Raw genomic sequence first — 18,239 nt, 5'->3', positions numbered from 1 at the left:
GTTACTTCATCTACCTAATTTTAATTTATTTTAATTGCATTTCTTGTGTGTGTGTGTGTGTGTATTATTGTGAATTTTTAGACTTCAAATATGTATACATTGAATTTGGTTTTTAAAAATAATACATCGAAATTAGGTTAAAATTTTCGTAGCCAGCCGATTTTTTTTAGATTTACTCACAAAAAAAAAATGCTAAATTTCAATAATATTGTTTTATATTTTATTAAAATTTGAAAGAAAATATCTAAATTAACACAAGAAATTACATATTCTTAAAATATAAATGATAATTAAAAAAATGGATTTTTTTTTAATTGGGAAGGGGGTGCTGGCCCCTCACATCACTGATGTTGAGAACAAAGTGAAATAATTAATTTATCACTGATTAGATACGAAACTAATTAGTAGGACAAAGACTTGATATCATATTAAGAAAGAATATACATAAAAATAAACAACTTATAAATTGGGATTCCTTAATTAAATAGGGATTTATAGTTGTTAATTGGAAAGGTTTTCGTGTGGGTTTGCTTCATTTACACTCTTTAGATAAACAAATTGTAGCATAATTTGAATTTCTTGAGGTGGTTAGAAAACAATATTTTACCCGCATTAATACTAATTATCGATATTAGTACTTATATGAATCCTAATATTGACACTTGATATGGATATTGATAACGATAAAATGACAATGACACGATAATGATGTTGATATTGATTTGATATGTTACAGAATCACAATATACATTTTTTGTGATCTAAGTTTATATTGGTGATAGCTTTCTTTGTATGCAACATTGCTAGTAAATTAGTCATATCGTCCGATTCCGAGTTAATGAATATATTTATGCCACAACTACTCTTAATTCTCGACATTATGATGTATAATTGTGTATGCAATTTTTAATACTAATATTAATATTAATATTAATATTAATATTAATATTAATATTGTGTGCAAAAATTGGTTGTCACTACATAAACAACTTGCACTCCACAATTTTTTTGGGTGTGGGGGGGGGGGGGGGGGGGGGGGGGGGTTTTGGTTAAATACACTTTTATATTTTTCAATTAAATATTTCTCTAAACTTTGAAAGACCATCAATTATTAAAATCACAAAAAAATATTAAACACAAAATCAAAACACATTAATTCAAGAGTCAAAAAATACAAGATACACCGAGTTAAGTTTAATCTACTCTCAAAAAAATTAATTATAATATTTAATCATACAATAATACACACTCTACACAATATCTAAATTGTTATTCCAAAGAATTACAATTTAAAAAATAAAATAAAAAATCTTTTTAGTACAAATGTATCAAAAATCATAAAGCCATGCATAATACGTATCCTTATACGAAACCTTCAATCGAATGCAGATTAATCGAATATATATATACTTGACTTTTGCTTCTCGTCAAAGGCGACGAGTAAAAAAGAAAATCGAGGGCTCGTTTTTCCAGAGAGATATAACAATAATCACTTCTTTTGGAGAGTGACCATGCCAATAAAAGCTACAGCGCGGAAAGCTAAGCCGGTGAGAAGAAGAAACGATAATCGAAGAGCCCAATTATGAACGTTGTAACCGAATCTCAATAGTGCTCCGCATCTTGTTAGGAGCCACACTCCATAGTACCTTTAATCGAGACGTTTTGTTAATCGATCGTTAAATAAAATTTTAAATATTGCTCGTGAAAAAAAAAGAATATACCTTTCGGAGTTTCCAATAACAAACGCTTCTAAAGCCCACTTTGGGTAACAAAAGTTCGACAAATCTTTCACAAAGCTGCTCGTGTGATTCTGAGTCGAAACGAGTGTGAGCACCACGGGAAGTAGAACCGAGAACTGCATGCAAGCAATAGTTATAAAAAAACGTTATTACATCTATGGGCAAATTACGGCCACCCCTGAGTTATGGTCAAATTACGAAAACCCCCCTCCTATTTGGGTAATCATCCACCACCCTCAACTATGTATTATCTTACGAAAAGACCCCTCCAGAGGTAAATTTAGGAATGTTAATTCGGTAAACCGAACCGAGATTTCGGTACGCCAACATTTCATACCGTTTACCGAACTAAATATATGATTTGGTTCGGTAAATATTTAAAAGGAGGGGGGTGACCGTAATTACCCAAACAAGAGGGATTTTTTCGTAATTTGGCCATACCTCAAGGGGTGGCCGTAATTTGCCCTTACATCTATATATACATACATGCATATACACAATCATCATATATATATATATATATAGACACTCAAAATTACGTAATTACCAGCTGAGAAGGACCAGGATCGAGGAAGATGGCGAGTGCATAAGCAATACCGGTAACACAGTAAACGAGGCACAACAAGACAGCATAGTTATACGCGAACGAAGATTTCGGATTGCTGAAGAAATAAAACATGGATAGATACACAACCGGCTTTATAATGATGTTGAATAAGTCAACCGTGTCTTTCGACACAAAGTGGGCCAGGCTGCTAATTCCCGAAGCACTCTCTCTCCAGTACTGTAACTTGTCCAGAGAAAACGACCTCAAAGCCGCAATCTTGCACAGCAGAGCTGTCAACGAAATCCGTACCGAAATTAATTATTCATCTTCCAGTTTATTATTAGTAAAAAAAAAAAGTTGAAATATTTTACGAAACTTACAGACGGCGATTATCGTATACGTATAAGCACCGTAACCGAAGTTTTGATCGCTCGCTTTGGTGAGTGATCCCAAACAGGCGCCAGCGATTAAAAGAATGAGATAATCCATTGCTTGTGTTTTCGCTTCTCGCATTCGTTGCTTACCAACCCTGAAATTATTTTAGATAGAAAAAATTCGGACAGCAATTTAAATTCTTGAAATAAAACAACATTATATAAAGATCTGATTTTTATGTAGTAGGATGCATCGATGTTTTTAACGATTTGATTTTTATGAGGAACTATATATATATATATATATATATATATATATATATATATATATATATATATATATATAACAACTGTCTAAGTACGTGGATAAAAACCTTAAACGGCACATATTACAAGACAAAGAAAGTACCTTCCAAGAAAATATTTGTACTGCAAGAAAACGTTGGGAGTTCTTCGATAAGACAAATCAGTCGGCCTGAGAAAATTATGCCGTATCCGATCGCGTTTCTTCTCCACGTTCGCTTTAACATCTTGCCAAACTTCTCCAGCAAACGATTTTTCCTCGGCCGCAGAATCAGAAAAAACACGATCGTCGGCATTTTCATTATCGATATTAACTGTAGGCGTAAGAGATTCTTCGGTGTTAATTCTCATATCGTGTGGAATAGGATAGCCGTTATGCATCATCCACCTAACCGGAAGTTCTGTATAGCTCACACCTGAGCTCGAGCTTGTCTTAATCATTCCCTCCAAAATATCGATAAAATAATCGGGAGGGTTGACTCGGTCAGGGACGTTTATGCCGAGACTTGTGAAGTACTCTTCGACTTTTTTTGCGGGCCCGTGGTAGACTGTTAAGCCTCCTTTTGCTAGAAGTATCAAATCGTCAAACATTTGGAACAATGCATAGCTGCCAAAAAGAAAGCAAATCGTGATTTGATATAGCAATTAATTTAATGTACATCGATAGGGGTGCAAATCGGACAAAATGGCACTTCTCAAAATCGAATCAGGAATCAGAATCTCCATCTCCATTTCCATTTCATCTCCATCTCCATTTCCAAAAAATCGAAAAATCAGAAATCGGAATTTTTGGAATTTGGAATAAAATATATTGTTCCAAAATCGGAAATTTTCGAATCTGAATCGGCGGAATCCGGATATTCAGTTTTTTTAGTCAGCTATAATATAGAATACATAATATTGATATTTTAAGTGTAATTTTCAGAAAATAATTGAAATTTTGGAAATCGAAATCTAAAATGTATTCCAATTCCACTTAAAAAAGTTGCAAAAATCAGAAATCGGACCTTTTGGAATTCGGGATAAAATATATTGTTCCCAAATCGAAAATTTTCGGATCAGAATCAGCAGAATTCGGAAATTCCGTCCATTCCAATTTCCAGTCAATAGATTTTGCTCATATCGCATTTCTTTTTTCTTACATAAAAAAAAAATAAAAAAAAATTATCGAATTTATATTACCTCGGTTGATGGACAACCATGCATATATTTACACCTTCGAGAGCTTCTCTTCTAAGCGATCTAAGAAGTAGCTGCGAAGACGAGCTGTCCAAACCCGACGTAGGTTCGTCTAAGAACAACAATGAAGGTTCCATAACTAACTCGATTCCAACATTCACTCGTTTCCTTTGTCCGCCAGAAATGCCTCTCTTCTCAACTGTTCCAACTACCGAACCTCGTATCGTCTGTAACCCTAATGAGTCGATCACCCTTTCGACTACAAGAACCTTGTCCGGTTTCGGTAAATCTGCAGATAGTCTTCAAAATTTTAAACGTAAATGCATTTTTGAAATGGAATTTAAATGATTTTTTTTTAATTGCGAAAATGCGAAAAAGTTCAAAAATCGGACTTCAATTTATATTAAGAATCGCATACCTGCACCTAGCACTAAACCATAAATTCTCCTCCACGGTTAAGTTCCCATGCACGATATCGTCTTGCGGAACAAAACCGATGATTTTTCTGTACGAGTGAATCGAAACCGATTTCCCGTTAATTAAAATAGTGCCGTTCACTGTGCATCCGACGGCTTTTCCAGCTATAGCAGAAAGAAAAGTCGTTTTTCCAGCACCAGACGGGCCCATAATAGCCGTGATTCGGCCCGGTTTTATTTTCCCATTAACGGACCTCAAAATGTTCCTACGCTTGCCTTTTAAAGTGACGGTTAAGTCCCGGAAATCGATTTCGATCAGAGGCCTTTTCTTAGTGTCTTTATCGGTAGCCATTGAAATTACGCCGGAAAAAGTTAGGTTCTTGTTTTGCTGCTGTTGCGCTTTCTCTTTCTCGAGCTGCGAGTACGCGTACTTGAATATCTGACTGTGCGTGTTGATATCTTTTTCTTTCGTGTTTTTATTCTTTTTGGTGTTTCTCTTCGCAGGTTCGGAATAATCGGACGAGGCGACACTGATTTGATCGTCGTCTTTTGTGTATGCGATGTCCAAATGATGACCGAGCTCTGTTCTTTTCGAATCGTGTGTTGGTGTTTCCTCGATTTCCGTTCGGTTCAAAATTTTGGCCATGTCTAAATCCGATGGGGACCGCTTGGAAAATCTGCCGGAAAATTGGGAGGATAATTGCATGGCTTGTTTCTTGGCGGCTTCCTTGGCGGAGCGCCACCTGGCGCGTGCTTGCGTTTTTTCACGCACGGTTCTTACAGCTGCTTCTCTTGATTTGGCGTACCTTCTTTCGCGGGTTGTAATGATTTGGTCGGAACAGTTGTATATAATTACCAAAAGGGTACTTAATGCAGCCTGCAAAAAACAATTGGTTAAAAAAAAATCGAATCTTTAATTTCAATTCTTGAAGTAAACGAGCGGTAACGAATATAACTTACGATGAGCATAACTCCATACGCATGAATGTTTTGACTTTCCGTTTTAGGATCGCATGTAGTCAACTTGAAGCATCCTATAATTACAGTGGTAAATAAGATACCAAACAGCTAATTATTATCTATAATAAAAACATTAATTTTATCGACAAACTTACGCTTTTCATCTGTAGAGCCCATCGGACAGTAATTCCTGATATTTTACGACCGAAAAAAACATTAATACGAAGTACGAAAAAAGAGTGTTGAAAATAAATTTTAGAGGGTAAACAAAATCACTACCCACTACTACAAGGTTGTCTCTCGGTACTCGTCGGACAATACGAACCGGCAGAGCAAAAAACATCAGTGTTCGTTCGAGCATCTGCCCAAATATTTGCACCGCCACATGTATGATCTGGCAGCCCAGCTGGCAGTTGGTAAGCATATCTGATGATTTCTATCAATTAATATGTTATTTTATCCAAAAAAAACGAAAAAAATAAAACCATTATATATAATGCTTACGGTTCGCATCGTCCTGTATTGTTGTTGAGTGAAGCGAGTGGGCAGTACGAACCCAACGGGCATGCTACAAACGAATTCGAATTTATTTTTTATAACAATTATTCGATTTCTTGATTTTCGAAATATATACGCTAATATTCGAAAATGCGAAAGATTATTCTAAGACTTACGTATCATGCAAGTAATACCGTACGGACAAAAGAACCCTTCGCAACACGAGGCACAATTAGATCCTCTCGGAGGTATATAGTGTGAGTTTTTTAGGTCGACGGGTTCTTCGGTATCGGTTCTACATGCCCAACCGGGCTCACAACCCGAAACCCAACCCGACGAATTACAGTTCCGATTGGGTTTTAGGTAACCACCCCCTCTTTGCAAGTTATCGAGATATATAGCAACTTCTGCTGCTGTACACAATCTTTGAGTAACATCTGCCCATTGGATAAAGCTAAATAAATACATATGGTTGATTAAATTCGCTTCATTTAAGAATTGTAATAATCGGTTTGAATCCCGAAAATTTACGAAAACTACTCGTTGTAATGTAACAATCAAGAAACATTGTGTGGCATATATTATAACAACATAGAAACAAAAGGGCCCTCATGTATTCTTGTCTTGATGGAATTCATAACCTTTGATGAATCAAATTTAGTAACTGTATAAATTGGAAAATTACACTTTAGTCCCTCAAGTTTACCTTAATTACACATTTAGTCCCATTGTTTCAAAAAATGAACAGATTTAGTCCCTAGTGTTTTACAAATTCAACATTTTTTGGTCATTTTCGTCAATTTTCAGTTAATACATATCAGAATCTTACGGAATCAAGCATGTGTCCATCATTGTATTAATCGACGAACTAACGGGTAAATTGACGAAAACGACCAAAAACGCGTAAAATTAATTACCTCCGGTTTTGACCATGCAAGCAGTCAAGAAACTCACATCTGAAGAGTAATTGAAAGCTGCATTCCATTCAGCTTGCCTACAAAATCAAGAAAAAAATAATAAATATAAAAAAAAAAAAAAAAAAAAAAGAAGAGGGATTAATAATAAATAGTAATAATTACGGGTCCTGAATGCAAAAGCTGTAATCTTGGACGAATTTAGTGGAGAGGAGATTGTAGGTGAGATTTTCGAGGCGGGTGTAAGCAATTTCAGTGAGGAGATCGAGGGAGGCGGGGCTCGGCAGCTGCGGCGGACTTAGCTCGCCGGGCAGCTGGCACTGTACGAACCGGAGGAAACTCCACGGTGTAATAATAATAATATTAATAATAAAAATAATGATAAATGTGAACTTGGTATTATTCCTCCCTCTGCTCATCTCTTACTGAAAACCAAAGTGGATCTTTGTCCGATGATGAGACAGAGAAGAGTTGATTGGAAGATTATTCAACTGTCTCTTTTCTTTTTCTTTTTTTTAGAGTGAGAAAGAAACAACATCTAGAGAGAGAAAGAAGAGAGAGAGAGAGAGAGAGAGATGGGGAGTTCGTGAATAAAAAAATGGCCTGCATTTTGGTCTTTTCCTCTGTGAATTGACTTTGCTGAGATGAGAATGGATTCGATCAAGAAAGTTTACTTGAATGTTATTTGTTAATAATATTATTAATATATATTATTAAGTTTGGCTTGTTTCGATTAAAAAAATGATATAATATTTACGAAATAAAATTAGGTTACTTGGAGTTCGATTCATATTTAGCTAAACTCAAATTAATATTTTAAAAATTCAATACATAATCAAATCAACTTGAACAATCGTGCGCTAAAATCGACCTTGATTCATTTACATTAGCGGGCAACTATTTCAAATCCCAACTTTTGCTTACTTGAATACTACCAAGTTGAAAACCACAATTGAGTATATATTTATAAGTTTTTTTCTTACTTTAATACCAAAATAAAAAGAAACGTACAAAAACACCATTTCATACAAAATATCAATTATATCAATTTTTCTTTGAAATTACCTATTTGAAAACCAAATAAAGAAAAAAAAGAAAAAAAAAAACATTTCATTCCACCGTCCAACCCTCCCTCGCCGCCGGACGCTGCCGCCGCTCCAACCCTCGCCGCCGCCGGACGCCGCCGCCGCTGAATCCATTGTTATCAAGCCGCCGCCGTCTTCGAATACAAGTAATATTTGTTTTCGATTTTTTTTTCTTTAATATTTATTTAGGATTTGATTGTTTGATATGGGTAATTAGGATTTGGTTGTTTTAGGTAAGAATGATCGTTAATTAGTAATGGGTGCATCTGATTTCAGTCGATTTGAGCATTGATTTGAGATTCGTGGGTCGGTTCTTCGTTCTCAATATTCGACCTGTATATATCGATTTTTTCAAAATTTTCGACAGATTGATGTCGAAAATTCATCCAAAATCGACATATAGTTGTCGAATGTTTTGAAATCTTTGAATTGAATTTTTGAAAATTCGACAGCACACTGTCGAAAATTGGTTGAAAATTCGACAGCTAGCTGTCGAATGTTCAACCAATTTTCGACAGTGTGCTGTCGAATTATGTCTGTGTAATTTTTTTTTTTTAATTTATTAATTTGTTTTCTTTCTTATTTTTATTTGCTTGTGTTTATATTATGTATATTAAGTGTCGAAAATGACCCATATTTTCGACACTTTAAGTGTCGAAAATATGGGTCATTTTCGACACTTAGGTGTCGAAAATTGTAGCAAAATTCGACACTTAAGTGTCGAAAATGAATAAAATATCAATTGTTATGTTTTTCGACACATACATGTCGAAAAATAAGCATATTTTCGACCTGTATGTGTCGAAAATTGATGGCGAATTTAAAAAAAATAAAAATCAAAATCGATGTTTTAGCTCAAATAATACATGAATACATACCTTAATGGGTTCTCCTTGCTCGTAAACTACCATTCTATTGTCATTTGACGTCATTTTGCAAGTTGTGTAAGGTTTTGATTTCTTTAGTTTTGAGGTTTTTAGGAGGGTTTTTGGGGGAGTGAGAAGAAGGAGGTGGAGGAGGTGAGGGGTTTGTGAGTGAGGAGGGAAATGGTTTTTTTAGGGTTTTTGATTATTTGATATTTAAGAAAGAAAAATAGTATTTGTAATATTTTTTTTGGTTTTAATTTTCATTAAGGGTATTAAAGTAATTTACAATTAATTATTTATTTTTTATTTTTTTGGTATTCAAGTAAGCAAAAGTTGAGATTTGAAATAGTGATCCCCATTACATTATCTACGATTAATATAGAATACATATGAGTGAATTTATTCTATTAACTCGAATAAGTACTTCAATCCAATAAGTATTCTGAAACGATGAATATATGACGACTTTAAATGCAGGTCATTTTTTTTTTAATTTCATTCCACGCATTTATCATTATCTCTTTAATTTTATGGTTGTAAGTAAAATTCCTACATTTTGACTCTTATTATATTTAAATTTAATTACATTTAGTGATGTTGAGTTTCTAAATATAAATTAGGTTTTTTAACTTTTAGAATGAAATTTGGGAAACCATCTAAACTCAAAACTTCTCCGTCGATTTTGTATCGAAATTGGAAAAAATAGAGGTTTCCACTCCGATCGAAGAGTTTATGGCTGATTTTTTTGGATTAATAATACAAAAAATTTGGAAATTTTAACCTAGGAAAGATTCACAAATTCAAAAAAAAAAAAAAAACCCGAGTGTCTGCACTAGGCACTAGTTTCGGTTATGCTCAAAATTTGATAAATTCGTGCTTTGATGATTAATTATGTAATATTCTGGTAAAATAAATGTATCAAATAAAAAGATAGAGTTGATACTAAGTTTTAATTTATTAAATAAAATATCCTACGTTACTAAAAAGTGTCATGTATTTATCAAATATCTTATAAAATATAAAAAAAACTCGGTCCATAATTTTATCTAGTGTCGCGTATTTGACCAAGCAAACTAATCATAAAATCATTTAATGGAGTGGGGATATATATGTATTTATTGAAAATAGTTAGGTGCATGTATTAATATTTATAGTTGTGTGATGGATCATCATTTATTCATATGATTGAGAAAAATAGCATATACTTACATTTACAAAGTAGTGGCAGCTCAATATCAAATCATCATTTCATGTATTTATTTATTTATTTATTTATTATTATTATTATTATTATTATTATTATTATTATTATTATTATTATTATTATTATTATTATTATTATTATTATTATTATTATTTATTTTCGTATATATTTTAAGTTATTATGATATAATAAATATCATAGAATTAAAATTAAGAAATTTAGAAAAATGCAAGATAGAGAAAAAAGTCGTGGAGACCACATACTAATTAGTAATTAGCGACGACTTAGCTTTTTGGATAAAATACTCACACGTCATATATTTTTTACCCTAATATTAATTTAATATTAAAAAATCCGAAATATCATACTTTTGTTTTATTTATTAAAAAAACAATTTTGTTACTATTAGAGGAAAAGATAATATGCATAACCAAAGTAGTTAGTTGAATTGCATGTGCATACAGCATATGGGGACCGGATATTGTGCCAATTTGTCTTCTCATTCATTAACTAACTAAATTATATTTGAATATTCTTATCAAAAAAATAATAATAATAATAATCAATAAATAAAAAGTACATTTGAATTTTCCACATTTTGGACATGAAAACTAAGAAAGAGGAATGTCTTTTGTTTTTAGTTAAAGGTGTTTCTTGTCCTAAATAAAAGTTGATCAAGTCAAACTATTTATCGTTTTAGATAAGTTTCATCCTAACTCGGGTGGAAATTGGATCAAAAATTTCTATTTTCACCGGTTCTGATCTGAAAAATATATTGGAATAGATTTTTCATTTCGATTTCTAAAATTTTTGATACTTTTTTAATTGCGATGGCAATTATATATGTTGTTTTTATAATTAACTTACAAATTTGTAAACACAACACATAAGTTATTGTGCGATCAATTTGAACTTTCCAAAACTTGATATCAGAACGAACACTGATGAACGCTATTTAGGGTAAATTACAACGATCCTTGAGCTAAAGAGTAAAGTGTAGTTACAAAAAACCCTCTCTTTTCATAATTACATCTAACACCCTATAGTTTGAAAGTTTCTCACATCCACCCTCTATAAAAGAGTAAAAAATCTACAAATTTGGGAGTTGGATGTAATTATTAAAAAATAGGGTTTTTTTTTTAATAAATAGACATTGCTTGAGGAGGCAATTGTAATTTACCATATTATTTGATTCTGATGTGGTGTAGCGGAATCGGGCCTATGCATATATTGCGGTTTCAAATTTAGTGGAACCTTCGAGATTATATGGAATATTATCACTTTTGTACCCGTTTTATCCCATTTTAAATCCACGTTTTGAAGCAAGATGATCATAATATGTGTTTTTTGGCTTGTATATATCAGATTGTGGTGTATCAGAAACTGTACTTTTACACAAAACGAGTATAGACTAGAGCACACTCCACGGAATTTAGATGATTATGTATAATTTGACACCATAAGGGTGGCGGTGTAAGAAAAAAATCATAGTTGAGGGGGTATATGTAATTATCCAAACAAGAGGGATTTTTTTGTAAATTGACCATACTTTAGGGGTGGTTGTACTTTCCCCTAATATATATATGTAATCTATATATTTTTTTTAAATTGAAGGACTAAATGAGAAATATATTGTTGAGTTACGAAACGTGTTACAAAAATCGTTAGACGTGGCGAATTGTAGTAGAGCCGCGTAAATTCCCTATTTCCTTAAATTGCGAAATTTCTAAGCAACGGTTATAAAAAATGGTCGTTTGTTTTGACATTTGTCTCGGTCTTCTAGAAATAATTACCAATAATATCACAATCACAATCACAACATTAAATTAACGATCGATATATCAATTTTTAGAAGATTACTAGTTCAACTGTGGAGTGTACAATTCAAATCTAATGGTGACTTAGCTACATTGAAAGAGACTACACGAGCTCATTAACTAGTGTTCTCTATATAGATTTGAGACTAATTATGCAATTTAAATATTGTTATAGATGTTACATCAGATGAAGTAAATACAAAGAGGGGCATATCGTAAATTTATACATAATCATCACAGTCGTACACACATGTGAATGTAAATAAAACGTGTAAAATAATTACACATGCGGTAAAATTTACCGGAGTATACAACATAATACAAACCAATGTTAAGCAATATATACATGCAGATTAAGGGTGAAAATTGGAACGGAATTTCCAAGTTCCGCCAATTTCGATTCGAAAATATCTGAATTTGGAACTCGTTTTTTCATTCGGATTTTCGATTTTTTCGATTATTTTTTAAACGGCATTGGAATTACATATAAAATTATTGAAAATTCCGATTTTCGATCCGATTTTATTTCCGAAATATATAATGTATAATATATATTATATAAAAAATATAAATGTTATGATATATGCTTATATATTATATGTGTATGCTTATATATATATATATATATATATATATATATATATATATATATATATATATTGTATTTTTGAATTATTTTTCTATTCATGTTTTGCAAGAACTATGTTGGCTTTGATAAATTGATTATGTAGTTTTTACAAGTGTTTACATTTTATCTTATTGACCTTTGTTTTGGATTCTTGCATTTTGCCAGAAAATTACGAAAATATTAGGGAAAAAAATCTTAAAATTACCATTATTTCCGATTTTGGAACAAAAAAATACGAATTAATGCAATTTCCGAAAATTCTGAAATTCCGCCGATTCCGAGCTATTCCGAAATTAGAAGGGATTTTGAAATTCCGATTTTTTTGAAACGGAAATTGGAACCTATTTTTAACTTTCGAAAAAAATGGAAAATTTCCGAAGAAGGTATTTCCGTCCGATTTCCACCCCTAAGGCAGATGTAACAACTAATTTTTGACGGAATAATTTAATTATATTTTATTTTCTATCTATGTGTTTATTTAAATGTACGAATTCCAACATTTGGTACAAAACTAGTACATAATATTATTAGGTCAAATGAATACCGATCGAGAATAATAGCTCTGCACATCCTGCTGAATGAAATCGGGTAATTCGTTTGAAAATGTGCCTACAATAAGATTTGTATCTCTTCCCTCACGGATATTGCATTCCTATATATAAAGAATGTAGGAAGAATAATGATATAATTATAAGAAGTAGCACCAAATTCGAAATGCTAAAACATAGAAATTATTAATCGTACCAAGGAAAAACAACAACATAACAAGTGATCGGATCGGTACCTTAAAGAGTTTGGTAACCTGCAATTCACAATAACATGTCACCGTAATGCTGACGCAGTTAACGCACAGCATGATGTGCCCGCACAAACTTCGGTAGACATCCAATGTCGAATTACATACTTGGCATGGATTATCCATGGCTCGGGTTAAGTTTTTCTATCGCGAGGTAATTGGGAATTGGGGTTTGCGATTTGGGAATTGGACTTTCTCAAATGCTCTATGCAGTGACCCTAATAACTGAATTATATTATTATGGTAAATTCCACTCCCCCGTATTTTGGCTCGATATCACTTTACCAACTTCTACTCTCGATTATATCGATTTGTCCCCCTATACTTTAAAAATTGTATTAATATGGCCCTCACCGTTAGTTTACAGACCTTTGAACTTAACACCGTTTGATCTAAGTTTGAAAATTACAAAAAAAACCATCTCTTTCAATTTAAATATTTATTAAAAGAAAATTATTAATAATAAATTGTGACTGGCGTCGTCGTCGTCGAAAAAAAAATTTGTAAAATCAATCAATCATTGTTACAAAAGATCGATGAACAAGTTGAAAAGATATTGTGTTTCAATGAACAACTAATTAAGTATGATTTAAAGACGAGCATAAGAAGATAGAAAAGGGATTTCGAGGAAGGGACTAAAAGAAGGTTGATGCCAAAGATATTGATTCCTCCAGGAAATAATTTTTCGCTATAATGGCCAACCAACTCCCATGATCCGGTCTTGAGGTTGTAAAGAGACCATTTGTCGTGATACCTGACAAGGACAACGAGAGGATCCTGCGAAACAAAATCGTCCAAACCCACCAGAAAAACAATAAAGGGAAAGCGGGTGCGCATACCGCGAATGGCGTCCAAATCCATCGTAGGTTCAAGACTGATTTAGTACATCAAGGCCCATTCCTCGACGGGTATGGTGGTCCCTCTCTTATAACCACCACCACCCCCGTTTTCATATTGTTTGAGGAGCATCCAAAATTTCATTTGTTTGTCCAAGTTACATTTGCCGTACCATAAGATATCACCATCGTTTGGGGACGACCTTGAGACAACACCGCACCATGAATCTCTAATTAGCTTCGGAATAATGATCAACTTTAAATGGTTTTGACCGTCGTACGGGACGTAAACCACTAGGCTACACAACAGTAGGTCGGTCTTCATAAACCCATGCATACGTGCAAACCAATGAAAAACACCATTTGCCACAACTGCAGGGTCACGGAGAAATCTCAATATCCTGCCCGTGCTCACCACCGTCGACTCCACCCATTGCCCCGTCTTACAAGAGTAAGAGCCCATCAACCTAGACACGGCTATGGGCTGGTTCACTCCGGTTCGCAGTTCACTTTTTCTGGAACCGAAACCGGCCCGTACTACACACGATTCGGCGGGTCGGGCCGGTTCACTCCGGATCCGGGCCTATCCCAGGCCGGTTCCGGGCCGGCCTGAAAATTTATATTTATATATATAAATAAATTAAAATAATTACTTTTAAATAGGAAAAAAAACAATAGAAAATAAATAAAAAGATTTGAACTTAATTTTATAGGAAAAAATGGGAATCGGACATTCTCAAATGCTCTGTACAGTGACCCTAATAACTGAATTATATTAGGGCCGGCCCGAAAATTTATATTTATATATATATATATATATATATATATATATATATATATATATATATATATATATATATATATATATATATATATATATATATATATATATATATATATATATATATATATATTGTTTTTTTTGAAAATACTCGATGGATAAATAAATTAAAATAATTACTTTTAAATAGGAAAAAAAACAAAAGAAAATAAATAAAAGGACTTGAACTTAATTTTATAAGAAAAAATGGGGTATGGAGGTATTAATAGGAAAAAATGGGGGGGGGGGGGGGGAATTTAAAAAATAACAAATAAAGGCCGGTTCACCGGCCCGATTCACTGGGCCGGTTAAGCTTTTTAAAGTTTTTTCCGGCTTTTTTTTTTTATTTTTTTTTAAATTCGGGTGAATCGCTGGGCCGGCCCGACGATTCACGATTCACCTATTTCTAGAATCGGACTCGACCCGAGGTACACGGGTCGGTTCACGGTTCCGAGACCGGTTCACGGTTCCGGGACCGGTTCACCGGTAAACGGGCCGGTCCGGGCCGAAAGCCGGCCCATGACCGTGTCTCTACATCAACCTATCTATACCTGCACCATCATCCCAATAGTGCGGAACCAGTAATTATCCGGAAAAATAATACAAACATGTGTGTATGTATATGCTGTTGAATAAAATTTGGTAATTCGTTTGAAAATGTGCCTAAAATAAGATTTGTATCTGTTTCTTCACGGATATTGCATTTCTATATATAAAGAATATACGAAGAATAATGATATAATTATAAGAAGTAACACCAAAGTCGAAATGCTAAAACATATAAATTATTAATCTTACAAAGGGAAAACAAAAACACAACAAGTGATCGGATCGGTACCTTCAAGAGCTCGATAACCTGCAATTCGCAATGACAGGTCATTGCTCCCATAATGCTGGCGCAGTTAACGCACAACATGACATGCCCGCACAAACTTCGGTAGACATCCAATGTCGAATTAAAGACTTGGCATGGATTATCCATGGCTCGGGTTAAGGTTTTCAATCGCGAGGTAATTGGGAATTGGTGTTTGCAATTTGGGAATCGGACTTTCTCAAATGCTATGTGCAGTGCCGGCCCGGAAATATATATATATATATATATATATATATATATATATATATATATATATATATATATGTTTTTTTTTTTTGAAAATACTTGATGGATAAATAAATTAAAATAATTACTTTTAAATAGGAAGAAAAAAAAACAAAAGGAAATAAATAAAAGGACTTGAACTTAATTTTATAAGAAAAAATGGGTGTGAAGGTATTTATAGGAAAAAATGGGGGGGGGGGGGGGGGTTTAAAAAATAACAAATAAAGGGCGGTTCACCGGGCCGATTCGCTGGGCCGGTTAAGCTTTTTAAAGTTTTTTCCGGCTTCTTTTTTAAATTTTTTTTTTAAATTCGGGTGAACCGCTGACCCGGCATGACGGTTCACGATTCACCTATTTCTAGAACATGACTCGACCTGAGGTACACGGGTCGGTTCACGGTTCCGAGACCGGTTCACGGTTCCGGGACCGGTTCACCGGTAAACGGGCCGGTCCGAACCGAAAGCCGGCCCATGGCCGTGTCTACATCAACCTATCTATACATGTACTTAATATAATACCAAAAAAGCAGGATGGGTTTAATTTGCTCATAATTATTAAGCAACAAATGATTTTGGTTAATTAGTTTTAAAGTCCAGATCAACTCTTCTAATTAATATCCATTTGGTTTTCTTGATTTGTACCAAAATACTCAAAGTACGGTTTATTTTATGCTACACCCGGTGAAATACACCGGGTGATATTAAACCGTAAATCTACATTTAAAAAATATGCAAATCCATGTGTATGTATATGTGTTGTTTAATGGGTGATTATTTAAGGCGACTATTTTAAATCACCATATTTATACATATACTTCTTTTTTATTTTTCTTTATGAATAACTCTAACAAAAGTTACGGACGATGCCCCGAACTCCCAAAATATTAAGTGCAACATATTATTAGAATAATCTGGATTAATTAAAAAAAAAATCTTGCTTGAAATATGATACGACTATAATATATACTATTTTAACTAGAAATTTAGCAATATAAACTCATTTTTGTTATGTTTGTTAACAAAAAATAAAAAATTCGGGACGCTGCCCCGTACCCCGAAAATTTATCTCGCCCCCCAAAATAAATTATCATGGGTACGCCCCTGAATTAAACTCTTCTGAAGCCATAGATTATAAATAGAAATGTTGAAAATCTTCTTTCTCCAAAAGATCTAGAATAAAAATAAGGAAAATCGAGCCTAGTTATATCTACTCATCTTGGTTTTTGGTTTAATTTAATGTTAAATTTATTCTCATCACTTGTTAAAGGGGAAAAGTGTTACAAAAATTACTTCAGGGAGGTAAGTGTTACAAAAATTTACTTTAGGGGTGCAAAATGTATTTAACCCTTCAAAATATTCTTCAGCCCATTAAATTTCACTGGACCCAACCGACGCCCCATTTCAGACTTCTCGACTCGCCCTTCTCTTCTCCGCTTTCATCGACCCTTTCATAAAATGGAATCAAGATCTGATTTCCAGAAATTGGAGGAACTCAATAGCCAACTGGAGGAGATGGGCTACAAGGATTTTAATCTAAACATGGAGATCTTGATGAAGCACAACTATGGTTGGGAGATAATCCATGTCAAGTCTGTACTTCAAGATTGGATGTCTACCGAAGTTTGTGCGGGCACGTCATGCTGTGCGTTAACTGCGCCAGCATTATGGGAGCAATGAACTGTCATTGCGAATTGCAGGTTACCGAGCTCTTTAAGGTACCGATCCGATCACTTGTTGTGTTGTTGTTTTCCCTTTGTAAGATTAATAATTTCTATGTTTTAGCATTTCGACTTTGGTATTACTTCTTATAATTATATCATTATTCTTCGTATATTCTTTATATATACGAATGCAATATCCGTGAAGAAACAAATACAAATCTTATTGTAGGCACATTTTCAAACGAATTACCCAATTTCATTCAGCAGCATATACATACACATATGTATGTATTGTTTTTCCGGATAATTACTGGTTCCCCACTATTAGGATGATGGTGCAGGTATAGATAGGTTGATGTAGACACGACCATGGGCTGGCTTTCGGCCCGGACCGGCCCATTTATCGTTGAACCGGTCCCGGAACCGTGAACCGACCCGTGTACCTCGGGTCGAGTCCTGTTCTAGAAATAGGTGAACCGTGAACCGTCGGGCCGGCCC

At 33.8% G+C, this 18,239-nt stretch overlaps 1 protein-coding gene across 1 annotated transcript; it reads right to left on the bottom strand.

The window, feature by feature from the left end:
* Window positions 1-1,188: 1,188 nt before the first annotated feature.
* Window positions 1,189-7,592, bottom strand: LOC105961502 (ABC transporter G family member 24-like). The gene is made up of 14 exons (XM_088820095.1): window positions 7,096-7,592; window positions 6,934-7,010; window positions 6,193-6,453; window positions 6,023-6,086; window positions 5,798-5,944; window positions 5,674-5,708; window positions 5,519-5,592; window positions 4,561-5,435; window positions 4,146-4,442; window positions 3,070-3,570; window positions 2,667-2,815; window positions 2,287-2,576; window positions 1,722-1,855; window positions 1,189-1,646 (listed from the first exon to the last, which is right to left on the bottom strand). The coding sequence occupies exons 1-14, from the start codon at window positions 7,347-7,349 to the stop codon at window positions 1,490-1,492; spliced, it is 3,315 nt and encodes a 1,104-aa protein (XP_088676221.1). The 5' UTR covers window positions 7,350-7,592; the 3' UTR covers window positions 1,189-1,489.
* Window positions 7,593-18,239: the final 10,647 nt, after the last annotated feature.

The sequence above is a fragment of the Erythranthe guttata genome, chromosome 6 (assembly GCF_056151865.1).
Source record: "Erythranthe guttata isolate IM_541 chromosome 6, IM_541, whole genome shotgun sequence".
Classification (NCBI taxonomy): Eukaryota; Viridiplantae; Streptophyta; class Magnoliopsida; order Lamiales; family Phrymaceae; genus Erythranthe; species Erythranthe guttata.
Note: the sequence above shows the minus strand (reverse complement) of the source record. Positions and strands in the feature narration are given on the sequence as shown.